This window comes from Lithobates pipiens, unplaced genomic scaffold, assembly GCF_037356315.1.
Source record: "Lithobates pipiens isolate NorthernLeopardFrog02 unplaced genomic scaffold, aLitPip1_a1.2 Scaffold_8, whole genome shotgun sequence".
Lineage (NCBI taxonomy): Eukaryota > Metazoa > Chordata > Amphibia > Anura > Ranidae > Lithobates > Lithobates pipiens.
The window spans coordinates 19,144,515-19,164,632 of NW_027507903.1; the positions used below are offsets into that span (position 1 = coordinate 19,144,515).

Genomic DNA, 20,118 nt, shown 5'->3' on the forward strand with positions numbered 1-20,118 from the left:
AAGGCGGGATAGCCTGTGTAAGACTCCTTTCACACTGGGGCATTTTGCAGGCGCTATAGCGTTAGAAATAGCGCCTGCAATCCGCCCTAAAAAAGCTGCACCATTGGGCTTTCACACTACAGCGGTGTGCTGGCGGGACGTCAGGGAAAAGTCCTGCCAGCAGCTTCTTTGGAGCGGTGAAGGAGCGGTGTGTTTACCGCTCCTCCACCGCTGCTCCCCATTGAAATCAATGGGGCAGCGCTCTAATACCGCCGGCAAAACCCACGCTATGGGCGGTGTGGTGTGAAAGGGGTCTAATGGTAATCCTGGGAGGAGGGAGTTGCAGTAGTCGGCGGGAGATGACCATGGAGTGAATTGGGAGTTTTGTGGTGTCATTGGTTAGAAAGGAGATGTTGCGGAGGTTGAGATGAGTTAAGATTTATAAAGTGTTTGGATGTGGGACCGAAAGGAGAGTTCGGAGTCCAGGGTTACACCTAGAACCTTGGCATGCGTGGACGGGCTGATAGTAGTGCTATTGATTTTGACAGAGAGATCAGGGACAGAGGCACGTGGAGGAGGAAAATCATGAGTTCACTTTTGTATAGATTTGAGTTTGAGGAATTGGTGTGACGTTCAGACTGATATGTCTGTTAGTAAGCTAGTGATAGGTGAGGAGACTGAAGGAGTGAGCTGAGGGGTAGCGAGATAGATTTGGGTGTCGTCAGCATAAAGATGGTATTGAAAGCTATGGGAGGCTATTACTTGACCCGGGGAGGAAGTGTAGATGGAGAATAGGAGAGGTCCAAGAACAGAACCTTGGGGGACCCCGACAGAGAAAGTGAGAGGAGAGGAGGCAGTAGAGTAGTAAGTGACACTAAAGGTGCAGTAGGATAAAAACCAGCGAAGAGTACAGTCTTGGAGACCAAAGACGTGGAGTTTTTTGAGGAGGAGGGGGTGGTCCACTGTGTCAAAGGAAGCAGAGAGGTCTAAGCCCTTGTACACACGGTCGGAGATTCCGTCGGAATGTGTCCTATCGGACCGTTTTGTCGGATATTCCGACGGTCTGTGGTCTGCATTGGACTGTTTCCGTCGGAGTATCCGACGGACCAATTTTCCAACTTGCCGGTAAAATTTTCAGACAAAATGCTCCTATTGGACATACTCCGATCATGTGTAGCCTACTCCGACGGACAAAGTGCCACGCATGCTCAGATCAAATTCCGAGACCAAAGCTTTTGGCTACTAGCCTGAACGTAGTCCCGTTGTAACGAAATAACGCCATCACGTTATGTACAATCGGATTTTCCGACAACTTAGTCCGACCGTGTGTATGCAACATCACTTCCGGACCTCTTCCGGAATTAATCCGTCGGAATTACTCTGACGGATTTGGTTGTCGGAATCTCCGACTGTGTGTACAAGGGCTAAGAGTAGGCGTACAGAATAGAGTCCATTGGATTTAGCTGTTAGCAGATCATTTGTGAGTTTTAGGAGAGCAGTTTCAGTGGAGTGTTGAGGGGACAATCCAGACTGAAGGGGATCAAGGAGGTTATTCTTGGCAAGGCGGTCACTCATTTGGTTGTTTGGATAAAAAGGGGGGCAAGGAGAAGGGGTGTAGGTTGTTAAGATTGGTGGGGTCTAGTGAGGGCTTTTTAAGAATGGGGGTGACTAATGCATGTTTTAGAGAGTTTGGGAAGCTGCCTGAGGAGAGAGATTAAAGATGTGAGTTAGGGAATGTAGAATAGAGCCAGAGGGTGAATGCAGCAATTGTGAGGGATCCAGGGGGCAGGTGGTAAGGTGGATTTTAGAGAAAAGTTCATTCATCCTTGCCTATAGTGGCGAGTTTAATGAAGGAAGTAATGATTGTACCTGTGGACATGGGGTGTTAGATGGAGAACAGTGGGGATCTGCTCACAAATTGCATCAATTTTATGTTTGAAGTGATTGGCGATCTCTTGGGCAATGAGTGAGTTAGTGGGTGGAGGCAGTGGGGGACGAAGTAGAGAGTTGAAGGTAGAGAGAGTGTTGAAGGGGATGGCAGGATAAGTTGTTAATGAGAGTGATAAAATAGGTCTGCTTGGCAGTGAGTAGGCAGGAATTGTATTTTTGGAGAGCAGATTTATAATGGTTGAAATCTTTCTGAGACTTAGCCGCGCACTTGAGTGCCAGTGGCGTAAGACTGTTTTTTCAGACTTCTAGTGGCATTTGTTTGCCAAGGTTGTAGGGGACGTGGCCTGATTCTGTGTGTAGTAAGGGGAGCGAGCTTGTCTAGGGAGGATGGCGGTGAAGTGTTGTAGACAGAAGTGGCTAAGTTGGGCCAGGACATAGGTGAGCTTTTGTCAGAGGTGGTCAGTAGCAGAGTAGAGAAGAGAAGGGTTGAGGAGTGAAGGTTTCTACGGGTAACTATTAGGCGGTTGGAGGGAGAGGAGGTGGTAGAGAAAAAAATAATAAGGTGGTGGTCAGAGAGAGGGAAAGGATAGTTGGAGAGGTTGCACAGAGTGCATAGGTGGGAGAAAACAAGGTCAAAGTTATTTCCATCAGTGTCTAGATGCGTGTATCCATTGCTTCAGGTCAAAGGAGGAGGTTAGTCTGAGAAGTTTGAAAGTAGCAGACGTGTTTATTTATTATGGTAGCCTCCCTGGCGGTATTCCCGAGTTTGGCTCGGCGTGAGATTTCAGTACCAAAAGCGGTATTCCCGAGCCAGACTCGGCATCGCATCGCAGGATCCATGTAGAGGTTTACTTACCTTGTCCCCTGGATCCTGCGATGTCTCCCCGCAAGCAGGCAGAAGAAACAGACTTTTTTAGTAAAAACAGCACACATTATACAAAAAAAACACTTGTTAGGCACACACTTAACCCCCTGATTGTCCGAGATGTTAACCTCTTCCCAGCGAGAGTCATTAATACAGTGACAGTGTATAGTATTATCATATCTTTTATGTACCTAGTGCCCATTTTTCCTTTAGGCAGCATAACCCTACATTGCGTATCATCAAGCGATGGCCCTCAATTTACTCCAATTAGATAGTTTGATGGTCATTACAAAAAAATCCTGTTTTTGATTTGGCAATCTGAAGGGTGACATTAGTGGCCTATGAAGCTATTTTGTGTTGAGGAAGAGCTTTACAACGCAGATGTGGCCTGTCCTCTTAGAATAAATATTTTCTTTTCCCAGGAAGCCTGTGTGATCGGGGCAGTCAGTGTTACATGTTACCTGTGCTGGACACAATCTATGTGCAGAAAAAATGGCGGAAACGCGGCTTTGGAATGACTATGTTACAAGACTTCTGCCAGATGTTTGCCAAGGAAGTTGCTTTGGGTATCAGCTTTCCCATTTCTTCCGACATGTATCATGGTAAGAAAACCTAAAACCAAAACCTAACATATGTTCCTTTTTTATGCTTCCAAACATGCTATTTCATTGTAAAAATAACACCAGTGTATTATTGTCTATTAAAGAGGAAGTAAACCCTGATGGGTTTACTTCCTCTTTGTCTCCCTGCAAAGGTAAAGCATAATGGACTACTATGCATCGCATAGTAGTCCATTATGTGTCACTTACCTGACACAGGAGCCAGCGATGTCACCGCTGTCCCCTGTAGTCCGGCGCATCCATCTTCTCGGTGGGTCTTGCAGCTCCGCCGCTGTCATTCGGCGAAGCCGCGATGACGTCACTCCCGCGCACGCGCATGGGAGCCGACATGCGCGGCATCTTCGTCATTGACGATGCCGCGCTCAGTGCGCCTGCGCGCCGCTGTCTACGGCGCATGCGCCGTAGACAGTGGTGCCTGTCTTCGGGCAAATATCTCCTAAACCGTGTAGGTTTAGGAGATATTTCTTGGACCTACAGGTAAGCCTTAATCTAGGCTTACCTGTAGGTCAAAGTGGTTTGTAAGGGTTTACAACCACTTTAAAGAGGAAGTAAACTTTGATGTGTTTACTTCCTCTTTGTCTCCCTGCAAAGGTAAAGCATAATGGGCGACTATGCATCGCATAGTAGCCCATTATGTGTCACTTACCTAACACAGGAGCCAGTGATGTCACCGCTGTCCCCTGTAGCACGGAGCGTCCATCTTCTTCCGGGTATCGCTGCTCCGGCCACACGCAGCGTTGGAGCAGCGATGACGTCACTCCTGCGCATGCGCACAGGAGCCGCCACTAACGGCATATCGCCGTTAGCAGCGGCATGCTGCTAGCGATGATAGTGCGCCTGCGCGCCGCTGTCTACGGCGCATGCGCCATAGACAGCTGTGCCTGTCTTTTTGTTTTAGGAGGTTTAGCAGATATTTCTTAGACCTACAGGTAAGCCTTAATCTAGGCTTACGTCTAGGTCAAAGTGGTTTGTAAGGGTTTACAACCACTTTAATGCTTAGAGGTAGGAAAGATCCTTCTAAGCTGTGTGCCTTGGTACATTAATGACATAGATTGCTGGCCTTCGCATGAGGTTCTGGTGCATAAAAAGACTTTCAGCATATCTTGTGGCTGAGTTGGAGCAAAACTTTGCAACTGCATATTAGCCAAAGGGTTGTAGAACGTGCGATGTGTTTTGTTACGAATCGAAATTCAGACAAAAATTTTCGTTAATTTCGAGATTTGGATGGTGGTCAGCGGTTATAATAAAAATGTGCAATATCAGACCAAAATAGTTTTATGGCGGGATATACACTAATGCACATCATTGCTCTTGGCATGCGTTATTAGAGACTGAATTTGTTGGCATAGTAAAGCTGATCAGATGGTTCCATTGCATTTTTTCTCTAAGTGTGTGGAAGATTTCTTATGGATAAGCCTAAGGAACAGGAACGTCTGTGGGAAGTTGATCCTCCTGGTGACTGGAGCCAAAGATTGAATATATGGTTACAAATCCAGCTTGGAGAGACGCCTGTGGTAAGTGCATTTTACGTCTTTTTTTTTTTTTAAACGAATGTACAGACGTAGACTTAGGAGGTTATTTACTAAAGGCAAATCCACTGTGCTCTACAAGTGCAATTTAGATGTTCACTGCAAGTCCACTGTAGATCTGGGGAGAGACGGACATGCAAGGACAGTATTGATTGGATGATAGAAATCAGCAGATCTTCCCCTCAGTTCAGATCTTCCCCTCAGATCTACAGCGACTGCACTTGGATTTATCTTTAGTAAATCAACCCCAATGTTCACTAGTAAAAACACTGAGACACAAGCATGCTATGGGGTAGATTTACTAAAACTGGAGAGTGTGAAATCTGGTGCAGCTCTGCAAGGTAGCCAATCAGCTTCTAACATCAGCTTGTTCAATGAAGCTTTAACAATAAAACCTGGAAGCTGATTGGTTTCTATGCAGAGCTGCACCAGATTTTGCACTCAGTTTTTAGTAAATAAACCGGCAGCACAGTGGTGTAGTGGTTAGCACTCTCACCTAGCAGTAAGAAGGGTCGCTGGTTCAAATCCCAACCACGACACTACCTGCCTGGAGTTTGCATGTTCTCCCTGTGCCTTCGTGGGTTTCCTCCGGGTACTCCGGTTTCCTCCCACACTCCAAAGACATGCAGGTAGGTTAATTGGCTTCTGTCCAAAATTGGCCCTAGTATAAGAATGGGGACCTTGGATTGTGGGCTTCTTGAGGGTAGGGACTGATGTGAGTGTGAAATGTACAGGGATAGGGACAATTGTAGACACTCACTCAGGTTGAACTGGATGGACTGGTGTCTTTATTCAACCTTACTAACTATGAAACTATGAAACCTCTGTGGCTGAACCAGTCTACCAAAGTTCTGCATCCATGTATAAGGGTGACAAGGGGAACTTCACTGTCTGATCTAGTTTTAACATGGTAGCATTACCCCACCAATGTCTCTCAGGGTTAAAGGGTAGCTCTATAATAGATAAATTATACCAAAGATAATTCTATGCAGATCAACTGTTTCAATTATTAACAGTTTTTTAAACTCATGCCCTATTTTGGAAAGTTTTACCTCTCTGCTCATAGTCACTCCCTCTGTTCACCTAAAACAGGGGTGGCCAACCAGTTGCCCGGGGGCCACATGTGGCCCGCGGAGCCCTTTGATGTGGCCTGCGACCTCCTTCTCTGGAATGGCGGGTTAGCAAGCGCAGATCACAGGTTGCCGACCCGTCATACCACAGCATCGGTGTTGTGAATGAAGCTTGTGGTAGAGGAAGAAAACGGCTGCAGAGCAGAACCCCATAAGCCGATGCTTCCTGTACAGCGCCGGCTTTTGCCATAGGCAGAGTCTATGGCAAAGATCAGTTAATCCACAGGATAGACCCAGGTGCACTACGCCTCACCCGCGGTGTGGGTAATCATCAATGTGAAAGCAGTTTAGGCCCTTTTAACACGATCGGCCCTACCCAATAGGACCCTCAATTCACCTCTACAGAGCGGCAGATGTAAACAGACTTTGGTCCGTTTACTCCCGCCTGCCTCCAATCCGGTCCTAAAAATCCTTCCATCTAGGTGGATTGAATTGGAGGGCCTATAGAGTAGCCGTGACCTGTTATCCGCCCATTGTGGCCCGCGACTGGTTACCAAGTTGCTTGAGTGGCCCTCGCTCTTAAAAAGGTTGGGCACCCCTGACCTAAAAGGTCCTGTTGATGACCTTTTTTGATGACGATGGTTGAATCTGATTTTGTTGGTTTGGAGAAAATCCAAATTTTTTTTATTTTACAGTTCTGTCCCCTATGGGACAACGCACATGTAGTACTTTGTCCCATCACTCCTGCCATGGGCAGTCCAACAACAACTATGGAGGAGACGGCTGGTTTATTTATAGCAATGGCAAGAGAAATGCAGAGGCCGACGCGCCAGCCTGTCCCTCTGCATTCCTCTCGCCGTTGCCTGTTTTAGGAGATATCAAAATAGAAAATGGCACAGCTACATAAACAGTCAAGTATATGTGTATAGCTCATACACACAGATAAACTCTAGTGCGATATACTGGTGTTCATTGGAGCTTTAACCATGTGTATACATATAACATGCATAATACTGTCAGAAAGAGTGGTGAAGAGGCACCCAGGAAAGGAATTATGGAAAAAGGGGTGAACCTGACCTGCGATAAAGCTGTTGTATCATATATATATATATATATATATATATATATATATATATATATATATATATATACACACATACACTGTATACTATATTGTCAAAAGTATTGGGACACCTAACTTTACCCCAGGGGTCTCAAACTGGCGGCCCTCCAGCTGTTGTGAAATTACAAGACTGACAGTTACAAGCATGACTCCCACAGGCTGAGGCATGATGGGACTTGCAGTTTCACAACAGCTGGTGGGCTGCCAGTTTGAGACCCCCGCTTTACACGCACGGATTAATGTTATCCCAGTCTTGGTCCATAGGGTTCAGTATTGAGTTGGCCCACCCTTTACAGCTATAACAGCTTCAACTCTTCTGGGAAGGCCGTCCACAAGGTTTAGGAGTGTGTTTGACCATTCTTCCAGAAGCTGTTTATATATGAAGATGTTGCACTTATCCCTTCGCCCCTTAGTTTAAGTGAACCAAACAATTAATGCAATTAATTAAATAAGTGGTCACTGAAGAAGCTGCAACCTTCCAGAACCTGCAATTTTTCCAGAAGCACATTTGTGAGGTCAGGCACTTATGTGGACGAGAAGGCCTGTCTCGCTGCCTCTGCTCTAATTCATCCCAAAGGTGTTCTATCGGGTTTGAGGTCAGGACTCTGTGCAGGCTAGTCAAGTTCTTCTACCCCAAACTTGCTCATCCGTGTCTTTATGGACCTTGCGCACTGGTCCAAATCATTTGTTGGAGGCTGAATTATGGTGTGGAGATGGGGTTGGGCTTGGCCCCTTAGTTCCAGTGAAGGGAACTCTTAAAGGCATCAGCATACCAAGACATTTTGGACTATTTCATGCTCCCAACTTTGTGGGAACAGTTTGGGGATGGCCCCTTCCTGTTCTAACATGACTGGGCACCAGTGCAGAAAACAAGGTCCATAAAGACATGGATGAGCGAGTTTGGGGTGGAGGAACTTGACTGGCCTGCACAGAGTCCTGACCTCAACCTGATAGAACACCTTTGGGATGAATTAGGTCTTCCTGTCCACATCAGTGTCTGACCTCACAAATGGTCAAACATTCCCATAGACACACTCCTTTACCTTTTGGGCAGCCTTCCCAGAAAACACTCTGTTGAAGCCACTGCTTTTTATCACAAGTGCTTTTTTATCTACTAAAATATGAGTGTATTTCCTTTTTTTTTTTTTTTTTTATTTTTTTTTTTAAATATTTCCTGTTTCAAAACGGAATCACACTATGTGCCTCCCTTCTTCTCTTTTTTTATAATCACATTATACCGGAGAAATCATCTATCCGGTTTCCTGTTTGAAACAAATCCTACTGAGTTCTATCCTTGGAATTCACCATGTAATTGGAGGTGGTGTCTGCTGAGGCAGTCTTCCCTTTGGTGTATTACATTACAAGCTTGATTGACTCATTAGGTGTATACCTGTTTTGCCGCGTACACACAACCGGACTTTCCGGCGGAATAGGTCCGACGGGACGATCCCGTCGGACATTCCGATCGTGTGTGGGCTTCATCTGTCTTTTTTTTTTTTTTTTAAAACAGATGGACCTAGAAATATAACATGTTTTAAATCTTCCCGCCGGAACTCCGCTGGACCCAGTTCCTATCGGCAAATCCGTTAGTCTGTATGCTGGTCCGACGGACCAAATACGACACAAGGGCAGCTACAGCACCTGCCTGCGAGAATGTTTCCAGCGCAATCCTATCACTCTGGTTCTCGGCTACAGGGTACTGTACATCTCGCACTCGCTGTGATAGGAAAAACACATTTTCCTATTGCAGCGAGCATGAGAGAGAGGCGACAATGCCCCTTAGGTATAGTATGGATTTTAGGGGAACCCCCTATACCGAAAAAAAACGGCGTGGGGGTCCCTCCAAAGTCCATACCAGACCCTTATCTGAGCACGCAGCCCGCTGGTCAGGAAGGGGGGTGGGGACGAGCATAGGGTGTGGGTGCTTTGGGGAAGGGGGCGCCCTGAGGCCCCCCCCACCCCAAAGCACCCTGTCCGCATGTTGATGAGGAAAAGGGCCTTTTCCCGACAACCCTGGCCGTTGGTTGTCAGGGTCTCGGGCGGGGGGCTTATCGGAGTTCGGGAGCCCCCTTTAATAAGGGGGCCCCCCAGATCCCGGCCCCCCCCCCACCCTATGTGAATAAGTATGGGGTAAACCGTACCCTTATCCATTCACCTGGGGGGAAAAAGTGTCAAGAAAAAAAACACACTAGACAGGTTTTTAAAGTCATTTATTAGGCAGCTTCGAGAGGGTCTCGTCCGTCTTCGAAGGGTCTCTTCTGACTCCTCTCTCTCCGGCCTCTTTTCCCGCTCTCCGGCCTTCTCTCCCGGTCTCTGGTTCTTCTCCCGCTCTACGGCCTTTTCTTCCGCTCTCCAATTTCTCCCAGGCTCCTCCGCTATCTTCTGCTCTTTTTCTAGCAGTGGCCCGGTCTTTTCCGTTGTCTTCTTCCAATGTTGACACGACACTCTCTCCCGCTGTAATGCTGTGTGCACTACGACTTATATAGGCATGGGGCGGGGTCACCAGGTGATGTCACCCGGCGACCCCGCCCCTTATGATGGCACAGTCCCAGCATGCCCGGTGAGCCTGCCCCTTATGACGGCACAGTCCCAGCATGCCCGGTGAGCCCACCCCTTATGACGGCACAGTCCCAGCATTGCCCGGTGACCCCGCCCCTTATGACGGCACAGTCCCAGCATGCCTGGTGACCCCGCCCCTTATGACGGCACAGTCCCAGCATGCCCAGTGGCCCGCTCCTTATGACGGCACAGTCCCAGCATGCCCGGTGACCCCGCCCCTTATGACGGCACAGTCCCAGCATGCCTGGTGACCCCGCCCCTTATGACGGCACAGTCCCAGCATGCCTGGTGACCCCGCCCCTTATGACGGCACAGTCCCAGCATGCCCGGTGACCCCGCCCCTTATGACAGCACAGTCCCAGCATGCCCCAGGACTGTTGTTTACTCTATGGGTTTCACCAATGTTTTTTCCCCAGTGATATGCCCTCTGAACATTATCCTTGGACACTATTTCATTTAAGTGTTTTTTTTTTTTGCAATGATTACACATTGTCATTTATCACTTTTTGTTTAGAGGTTTACAGTTTATGTAAATGTTGTTTATATACACTTTCCAGTCTCAGTTTATACTGTGACGATTCATTAGCGCTGCACTCATTCTCTACAGAAGAGTTATAGCTGCAAAGGTTGGGTCTAGTCAATACTGAACCCTACAGACTAAGACTGGGATGCCATTAAAGTTCATGTGCGTGTAAAGGCAGGCGTCCCAATACTTTTGACAATATATCTATTGTGTATATTAAAGGTATGTCTTCAAGGTGTCCATAGAAGAGTGTATACAATTGTGCCTGGAAGTGGTCTAGAGTGTCTGTACCGGAAGCTAAAAGTTCCTCCGATAATAGAATCGTGCAGATTTAAGCACAGTGACCTCCCTGGCCAGAGAAATGGCAACAGATATTTGAGATGGATCGCAGAGGAAGTTATATGTTCAGTTGCCAAAACAAAGGCATTCTGATGATGACTTATGCCTAGTACATACAATGAGAAAATCTGAAGAAAGACACCACATTCGAAGCGATCGTCCAATAATCTGTTCATTAGTACACAGATTTCCAGACCCAATCATGACAGTTCATGCGAAAAATATCCAAAGAGATGAGCATATCAACATTTTTTTCCCATACAATAACGATTTTAGTGTAATTAGTATAGGATTTGTACAAAAAATATTGTGTGACCAAGACCACGCATGCTCAGAAACAAAAGAATACATTGCAATACAATACAAATATATTACATCACTTCCAAAGCTGTGTTCTGTCTTACAAAATTTTTCGTAACTTTAGTAACCTATTCGTTTTCAATAGGAGACTAGCAAAAAAAAAAAGTGGCGATCATTCATCCAATATTCTCATTGTGTGTACAAGGCTTTAGAATTGCACCTCTACTTCTTGTTAAACTGCTAACCTGAAGGTCATCTGTATATCTACAGTGGGTATAGAAAATTATCTCCCCCCCCCCCCCTCCCTTTTAAAATAATCACATTTTGTTGTTTTGCAGCCTGAAATGGAGACAGACACAGTTTTTGTTTTATCCAGCTGTATTTATTCAGTGCAGCTTATAATATCCATGTGAAAGATATAACACCAATGTGGCAGAAAAAGATTTTAAAAATTCAAAAACAGAATCAATGAGTTGGAAAAAGGATCACCCCCCTCCCTAAAAATAAATAAATTTGTAAACTCAATCAGTGAATGTAGTTAATTACCTTCTTAATGACACACAGATACATTTGCCTTTCAACTGTGATCAGCTGTTGTCATTTTGATTAGCTCAGCATGAAAAGAGCTTTCCTGGAGCATTTCAGTGCAGGCTGGTAGTGAAACTGAAGCAATCATTCAACTATGGGTGGCAAGGCACTGTCACCGGGGACAGGGGCTCTTTAAAAAAAAAATTATTGTTAATTTTATTTTTATTTTTTTAGTTTGACACTTTCGAAAAAAATAAAAATGTGATTACTTTTATTCCTAGTACAAGGAATGTAAACATCCCTTGTAATAGGAATATGACACGATCGGACCTATTTACAGTGAGATATGGGGTCAATAAGACCCCACATCTCACCTCTAGGCTGGGAAGCCTAAAATAAAAAAAAACCATCCTGGCTTCCCAGCCAAAACTGCACCGTTAATTTGAATGCAGAGGCCGGGCGTGACGTCATAACATCGCACCCGGCCTCCGAACGATCATAGAGACTCCAGGGACGATCTGGCCTGCTGGAAATCTCTATGGTATCATCCGGGGGCCCGGCGGATCCTGTGACCGACTCACCGATGGAAGCGATGAGTCGGTAGAAGCACCGGAGGGCAGCGGGAGGGGGGGCGTCCCCTCCCACCACCCGTAAGAACGATCAAGCGGTGGAACAGCCGCTATGATCATTCTTATGGTGCAGGGAATCGCTGGCTGAAAATGCCGATATCTGAATGATGTCTGTGGCCTCAGGCATCATTCAGATATAACACCACAAAGCCCACGACGTCATATGACATAGTATGGGCGCCAATTGGTTAAACTATCTCTCCCTGCTGATACCACTGCTTGTGGAAGGGAATTCCACATCCTTACCGCTCTGACAGTAAAGTACCCTCTATGCAGTTTGAGGTTAAACCGCTTCTCTTGCAACGTAAGTGAATGGCCACGTGTCTTTTTAAACTCCCTTTCACAGAATAGTTTTTTATCCCTATTGTGGGGTCACCAGTACGGTATTTGTTGTTGATATCATATCCCCTCTGAAGCGTCTCTTCTCCAGAGAGAATAAGCTCAATGCTTGTAGTCTTTCCTCTGAGGTCCTCCATTCCCTTAATTAGCTTTGTTGCCCTTCTCTGGACTCGCTCCATTTCCAGTACATCCCTCCTGAGGACCGTTGCCCAGAGCTGGACAGCTTACCCAAGATGCAGCCGGACCAGAGTCTTGTAGAGCGGGTGAATTATCATTTTATCTCTGGAGTTGATCCCCTTTTTAATACATGCCAATATTCTGTTTGCTTTGTTAGCAGCAGCTTGGCATTGCATGTCATTTCTGAGCCCATCGTCTACTAGGACCCCCAGGTCCTTTTCCATTCTAGATTCCCCCAGAGGTTCTCCCCCCAGTGTATAGATTGCATTCAGATTTTTGCCACCCAAATGCATTATTTAAAATTTTCCCACATTGAACCTCATTTGCCATGTAGTTGCCGACCCCATTCATTTGTTCAGATTTTCTTGCAAGGTTTCCACATCCTTTGGAGAAGTTATTGCCCTGCTTTGCTTAGCTTTTTATCTTCCAATACAGAGATTGAGCTGTACCCCATCCTCCAGATAATTTGTGAATACATTAAATAGGACTGGTCCCAGCACAGAACCCTGGGGGACCCACTACCCACCCCTGACCGTTCCGAGTGTTCCCCATTTATCACCACCCTCTGAACTCGCCCATGTGGCCAGTTTTCAGTCCATGTACTCACCCTATGGTCCATGCCAACGGACCTTACTTTGTACAGTAAACATTTATTGGGAACTGTATCAAATGCCTTTGCAAAATCCAGATACACCACGTCTTACGGGCCTTCCTTTATCTAGATACACCACGTCTACGGGCCTTCCTTTATCTAGATGGCAACTCACCTCCTCATAGAAGGTTAGTAGATTGGTTTGGCAAGAACGATTCTTCATGAATCCATGCTGATTACTGCTAATGACACCGCTCTCATTACTAAAATCTTGTATATAGTCCCTTATCATCCCCTCCAAGAACTTGCATTCTATTGATCTTTTACTTGGATGTTATAAGTTGAACAGAGTAAATACAACTGGATAAAACAAAAACTTTGTCTGTCTTCATTTCAGGCTGCAAAGCAACAAAAGGGGATTATTTTAAAAGGGGGGGTGATTCTTTTCTATACCCATTCTACATAAGCTGCTCTCTGCCTATAAAGCAAGAATGGTTCCATCAATATGTGTTTAACCTGTGCACATGCAGATCTATTAGGGCTGGGAACCAATTCGGGAAATGGTGGTTTAACAAACTTTAAAGAGTAAATTCACCTTTACAGAAAAATTTGTAAGGTCAACTTACACAGGACCCCCTCCCCCACAGATCAACACCCCCCCACCAACCAGTTCCACTGATCTGGAGCACAGCGATCTCCTGTTCTGGGCCCTGCTATAGCCGCATCAAGGGTCCGGGGCTTAGAAATCCCCTCAGCTTAATCTCCAAAAAACCTACCCCATCAGGAGGTATGTTTAGGAGCATTCTAATTGGTGGGAAGCGCCGACCAATCAGAACCCGTCCTGTCAGCGGGGTAGAAGAAGAGTGAAAGCTGAGGGGATTTCTAAGCCCTGGACCCGTAACGCCGCTATAGCAGGGCTCAGAACGCGAGATCGCCAGATCAGTGAGACTGGTTGGCTGAAGTTGGTGTCCTGTGTAAAGCTGGCCATACACCTATAGATTATCTGCAGATTTTCTGTGGTAAAAGTGGGAGATTCCTCCATCCACACAGTTTAGCGAACATGGAGAAATCTGTTGCACTTTTTCCATCTAACCATAGAAAATCTGCAGATAATCTATAGATGTTTGGCCAGCTTAAGTTCACCTTACAGATTTTTCTGCAAAGGTGTACTTGCCCTTTAAATGTTCTACTACACGTGAGACCCCTTGTAGTAGAATCATTGCAGGAGGGACATCACTGAGCTGTCATACTGTGCATGTTAAAAAGATCACAGATACTGTTTTTATTTTGCCACCATGATGGTATATGTTTGTCGTAGAAGATGGATCATCCCGCGGAGGAAATGCTAGAAGCCGCAGAAAAGGAAACGGTTATGCTGGAGGAGCAGACTATGCATCTTACAGGCAAAGAAAGTTCGGTCTTCTCTGTTGATGACAACGTTGACCGCTTGATTCAACCACTCTACCACAAGAGGAAATACCAGAAAAAAGGGAAATGTTTGAAGAAGGGAGGGAAGGTGAGGAAGAGAAAACCTTTCGGGAAAAAAGGCGCGCCGGAAGAAACCAAGCGCAGAAAAATACGCTGAGATACGAGAGGGTTTATACTAAAACATACACTAATGGCGTACACCAGCTCCATGTCTTTGTGTAGCAACATGAAATACCTCCCTCGACCCCAACCCGTGTAAGTAACACCAGAACTGTCCTAAGAGATGTAATCAGAGTTGCACCAATACTGGTATCAATGCTAAGCATTTGTACAAGTACTCGTACTTGTGCAAACGCTCTGATACCTGAAACCGATGCCTTTTCGGTGCGATTTGAGCCCATGCAAAACGAATGAGCTCAAATCGCACTGCAAAGAACCCCATGTGGTTTGAGCAAGAATACAGTGCAATTCCTGTCCGAATTGCATGTGGTTTCCCCCATTGCTCCCGTGTGAACCCAGGCTTGTCATAGTGACTTCAGCCTGGGTTCATACAGGAGGGGTGTGGGGAAACCTCCTGCGATACGGACAGAAATCGCAACGCATTACTATTCAAATCGCATGTGATTCTTTGCAGTGTGATTATAGCCCATTCCTTTTGTATGGGCTAAAATCCCACCGCAAAGGTATCAATAGAGGAGCAAAAGGGGCTGGATGGCTGCACTCCAATGCAATTTCTTTTATTGATGAATAACCATGATCCTTACCGGAAACAGAGGTGAACTACAAAGATAAGCTGACGTGTTTCGCACTACATCTGGTGCTTAATCAAAGCTTAAAATATTAAACACATATGAAGGTATATATATATATATATATACAGTATACATACAACTAGATCTGTAGGGCATTGACAATGACAAATCAGTCACTTAAAGTGGTTGTAAACCCTTACAACACACTTTGACCTACAGGTAAGCCTAGATTAAGGCTTACCTGTAGGTCCAAGAAATATCTCCTGAACCTACACGGTTTAGGAGATATTTGCCGAAAGACAGGCACCGCTGTACGCAGGCGCACTGAGCGTGGCACCCGTCAACGGCGATATGCCGCTCGTGGTTGCTCCCGTGCGCATGCACGGGAGTGACGTCATCGCGGCTTCGCCGAATGACAGCGGCGGAGCAGCGAGACCCACCGAGAAGATGGATGCGCCGGACTACAGGGCACAGCGGTGACTTTGCTGGCTCCTGTGTCAGGTAAGTGACACATAATGGACTACTATGCGATGCATAGTAGTCCATTATGCTTTACCTTTGCAGGGAATGAAAGAGGAAGTAAACCCATCAGGGTTTACTTCCTCTTTAATAAAAGACCAGCATGTGTCAGATGCTATCAATACAAAAATCAATTTAGAGCCAATCGGCTCTTTGACCATGAATAAAAAAAGCAATCAATCATCACACATAATACAGAAAAGGTCATGAGGATGTGGATAAAATTGTTCAAAAATGAATCTATAAACATTGTTACATAAACATCAAAAAACTATACATATATATCTCATAGTTATCAGGGACTACCATTAATATAGAAAAATTCTATCAATTGATCAATAGGTACTCAAATAAATCCAACCAACAATGTGGAAAGGGCAACACATAAGGGTGCATAACCACATACCGATCGATTAGAGAGAATAGTATATATACATAATATATGTGTGACCTTAAAATAAAAATATATACATGACTCTTATCAGCTGTTTAGAAAAAAGAACAAAGTGTTTATATAAAGAAATTGTATGAAAAGCATAATTAATCTTCCAATCCAAAAATGAATAAATATTAGCTTAGATTATTTCCAGAAAAAAAAAAAAAAAAGGTAAGATGGGTCGGGACCGTTTGGACTATGAAAGCCCAAATGTTTATATTTGGCAAAAAACTGGAATTTTCCATTCGCTCGCGTAAAAGGCATACTAAAAAGCGAGCGAGTTTTTCGGATACTGAAAATGACCAACTTGATAATACAATAGCGATTACAGATTCAGATTCCTCTCCTGAAATCATGAGTTGACCTATTGGAGGGGGTGGCACAACCAATTCACAAACTTTAAAGTGTAAGTTCACCTTTAGAGAAAAATCTGAACTTACATAGGCCCCCCCTCCTCGCCGCCCCCTGGTCCCGCTGACCTGGACCACTGCAACCTCCCGTTCTAAGCCCCGGTATATATCCGTGTCAGAAGCCCCGGGCTTAGAAAGCCTCTCTCCATTCTCGTGTCTTCTCTATAGCGGACAGGACAGGCTATACGGCTGCTGATTGGTCGGTGCCACCCGTGTGACAGTGCTGAACAATTAGAATGCTCCAAAACGTCCCCCCTGATGAGGGACGTTTTGGAGATTCAGCTCAGAGGATTTCTAAGCCCCGGACTCCTGGCACGGATATACCGGGGGGGGGGGGGGGGGTTGAACCGGAGATTGGTCAGCGGGACCGGGTGGGAGGGGGTCCTATGTATGTTCACCTGACAGTTTTCTGTAAAGGTGAACTTACCCTTTAAACAAGAATTTTCAGGGTGCCAACAAAAAGAAGACACAAGAAAACGAGGAGAGGAGGAAGACGGCACAAACGAGGGAAGCGATGGCCAATACCGGCTATGCGGTCGGCCCCAGAAAACACAGTAAATGTCATACATTTATAGCAACAAACATGAAGTGATCATGAAATATCTTTACAAAGGGTTTGACATTTTTGTCCTAGTCGACACTTTGATCTATTCAGCACGATCCCTGATGTCAATAAATCTGTGAGATCTTTAACCCTTAAAAAGCACTATTTCAACAATGGGGTGGTTTCAGATGAAGGTAAGTAGGGATGACATATTAAGAACAGGCGAATCACAATCCTCCACACTTAAATTGATAGATCTTTGTGCTTTATGTGATCTTGAGGATCTAGCACTAGAATCTAATCCTGTTCCTCCAGAGTTCCCATGTGGGCATACAGCTATTCCATTCAAGTTGCACTCTGATTTTTATCCTGTGAACTCTCGGGGTAAGGATATGGATGATTTCCAGAAAATGGGGGAGAGGGATCTTACTCACATAGCTCGTAAATGCTCAAGTGTTCCTATGTCTAAAAATCTTATGACCCCTGAAAGAGAAGCACTCAAAACTTCACGTAAAGATAACAGTATTGTTATTTAACCCTTTCATGACTAAGCCTATTTTTGGAATTTGGTGTTTACAAGTTAAAATCCGTATTTTTTGCTAGAAAATTACTTGGAACCCCCAAACATTATATATATTTTTTTAGCAGAGACTCTAAAGAATAAAACGGCGATTGTTGCAATATTTTATGTCACGCGGTATTTGCGCAGCGGTGTTTTAAACGCAACTTTTTGGGAAAAGGGACACTTTCATGAATTAAAAAAAAACGAAACAGTAAAATTAGCCCAATTTTTTTTTCTTTTCACATTTAGCTCAATGTGAAAGATAATGTTACGCCGAATAAATAGATACCAAACATGTCACACTTTATAATTGCACACACTCGTGGATTGACGACAAAGTACGGTACCTAAAAATCTCAATAGGCGATGCTTTAATTTTTTTTTTCCGGTTACCAGGTTAGCGTTGCAGAGGAGGTCTAGTGCTAGAATTATTGCTCTCGCTCTGACGGTCACGGCGATGCCTCACATGTGTGATTTGAACACTGTTTACATATGCGGGCGCGACTTCCGTATGCGTTTTCTTTGCTTTGTGAGCTCGCGGGGACGGCGGGCGCTTTAAAAAATGTTTTTTATTTTATTTATTTGAAAATGAATAAATTCTTTAAAAAAATAAATAAAAATTGATCACTTTTATTGCTGTCACAAGGAATATAAACATCCCTTGTGACAGTAATAGGTGGTGACAGGTACTCTTTATGGAGGGATCGGGGGTCTAAAAGACCCCCCACCCTTCCTTTACACTTCAATGTATTCAGATCGCCGAAAACGGCGATTCTGAATACCGTATATATTTTTAAAACCGGCGCCATTGGCAGCCGAGTAAACGGGAAGTGACGTCATGACATTGCTTCCGTGTTTACGATTAGGATAATCGGCTTCGTTCCAGTCCCTCCCCGGCAGCCGGAGGCGCCGGATCTTGAATCGGTGCTCCTGATCGAGCGGGAGCACCGGTAACAGCGGCGGGAGGGGGGGGACGTCCCCTCCCGCTCCTCCAGCATAACTGCCAAGCGGCTTTTAACTATAATATAGTTATATATATATTATATATATAACTTGCTGTTTTTTGGTTGACAATCTATCCATCAATTTATCCATCTAGCCTCAAAAGCTAATATTTATTCATTTTTGGATTGGAAGATTCATTATGATTTCCATACAATTTCTTTATATAAACACTTTGTTCTTTTTTTTTTTTCTAAACAGCAGAGTCATGTATATATTCTTGTTGTCGGGTCACACATATATTATTATGTATATACACAATTCCCTCTAGTTTATCGGTATGTGGTTATGTACCCTTTTGTGTTGCCCTTTTCACGTTGTTTTATTTTATTCATGTTCAAAGAGCCGATTGGCTCTAAATTGATTGTTGTATTGACAACATCTGAATGGACACACATATGTTGGTCTTTTATCAATTACGTGACTGGTCGTTGTCAACGCCCTACAGATCTACTTGTTTCTGTGTGTGTGTGTGTGTGTGTGTGTATGTATGTGTATATATATATATATATATATATATATATATAGTCTGCATATGTGTTCAATATTTTAAGCTATGATTAACCACTTGTGGACCGCCTAACGGTGATGTACGTCCTTTTTTTGAAGAGGGATATCTCGGTAACGGCAGCAGCTGCTGCCACAACCGAGATATCCATCTCTTCAGGCGGCGGTCGGCTGTACGATAACGGTGGTCTCCGCGGCGGATTCGCCGCGAGATCACCGCTATCGGCGGCGGGAGAGGTGCCACCCCCCTTCCCGCCGCCCTTCCGCCACTTACCGGAGCCGTCGGTAGCGGCGGAGGCGATCGGGTCCTCTTCCTAGCTGGGCATAGAGACAAGTGAGGCTAAGATGGCCCCCACTCGTCTCTATACCATAGGAGGGCGGAAGCGACGTCAAAACTTCAAAAATTTTTTTTTTGCATTTTAGCCCAAATATGAGATCTGAGGACTTTTTGACCCCAGATCTCATATTTAAGAGGACCTGTCATGCTTTTTTCTATTACAAGGGATGTTTACATTCCTTGTAATAGGAATAAAAGTGATCCATTTTTTATTTTTTTTAAAAACAGTGTAAAAATAAATAAAATCAATTAAAATAAATAAGAAAAAAAAATTGTTTTTTTTAAAAAACACCCCGTCACGACGAGCTTGCGCACAGAAGCGGGCGCATACGTGAGTAGCGCCCGCATATGAAAACGGTGGTCAAACCACACATGTGAGGTATCGCCGCGATCGGTAGAGCGAGAGCAATAATTCTAGCCATAGACCTCCTCTGTAACGCAAAAAATGCAACCTGTAGAATTTTTTAAATGTCGCTTATGGAGATTTTTGAGGCTAAAAGTTTGACGCCATTCCACGAGCGGGCGCAATTTTGAAGCGTGACATGTTGGATATCAATTT

General features: G+C 44.9%; 1 protein-coding gene across 2 annotated transcripts in view; it reads left to right on the forward strand.

The window, feature by feature from the left end:
* The window catches only part of LOC143963576 (protein FAM169B-like), an 89,605-nt gene extending 70,004 nt beyond the window's left edge, over positions 1-19,601 (forward strand). For both annotated transcript variants that reach the window (XM_077473257.1, XM_077473258.1), the window contains exons 7-9: positions 3,157-3,336; positions 4,744-4,868; positions 14,381-19,601. In XM_077473257.1, the coding sequence (XP_077329383.1) occupies positions 3,157-3,336; positions 4,744-4,868; positions 14,381-14,647 (572 nt within the window). In that variant the 3' untranslated portion in view covers positions 14,648-19,601. The remainder of the gene's footprint in view (positions 1-3,156; positions 3,337-4,743; positions 4,869-14,380) is intronic.
* Positions 19,602-20,118: the final 517 nt, after the last annotated feature.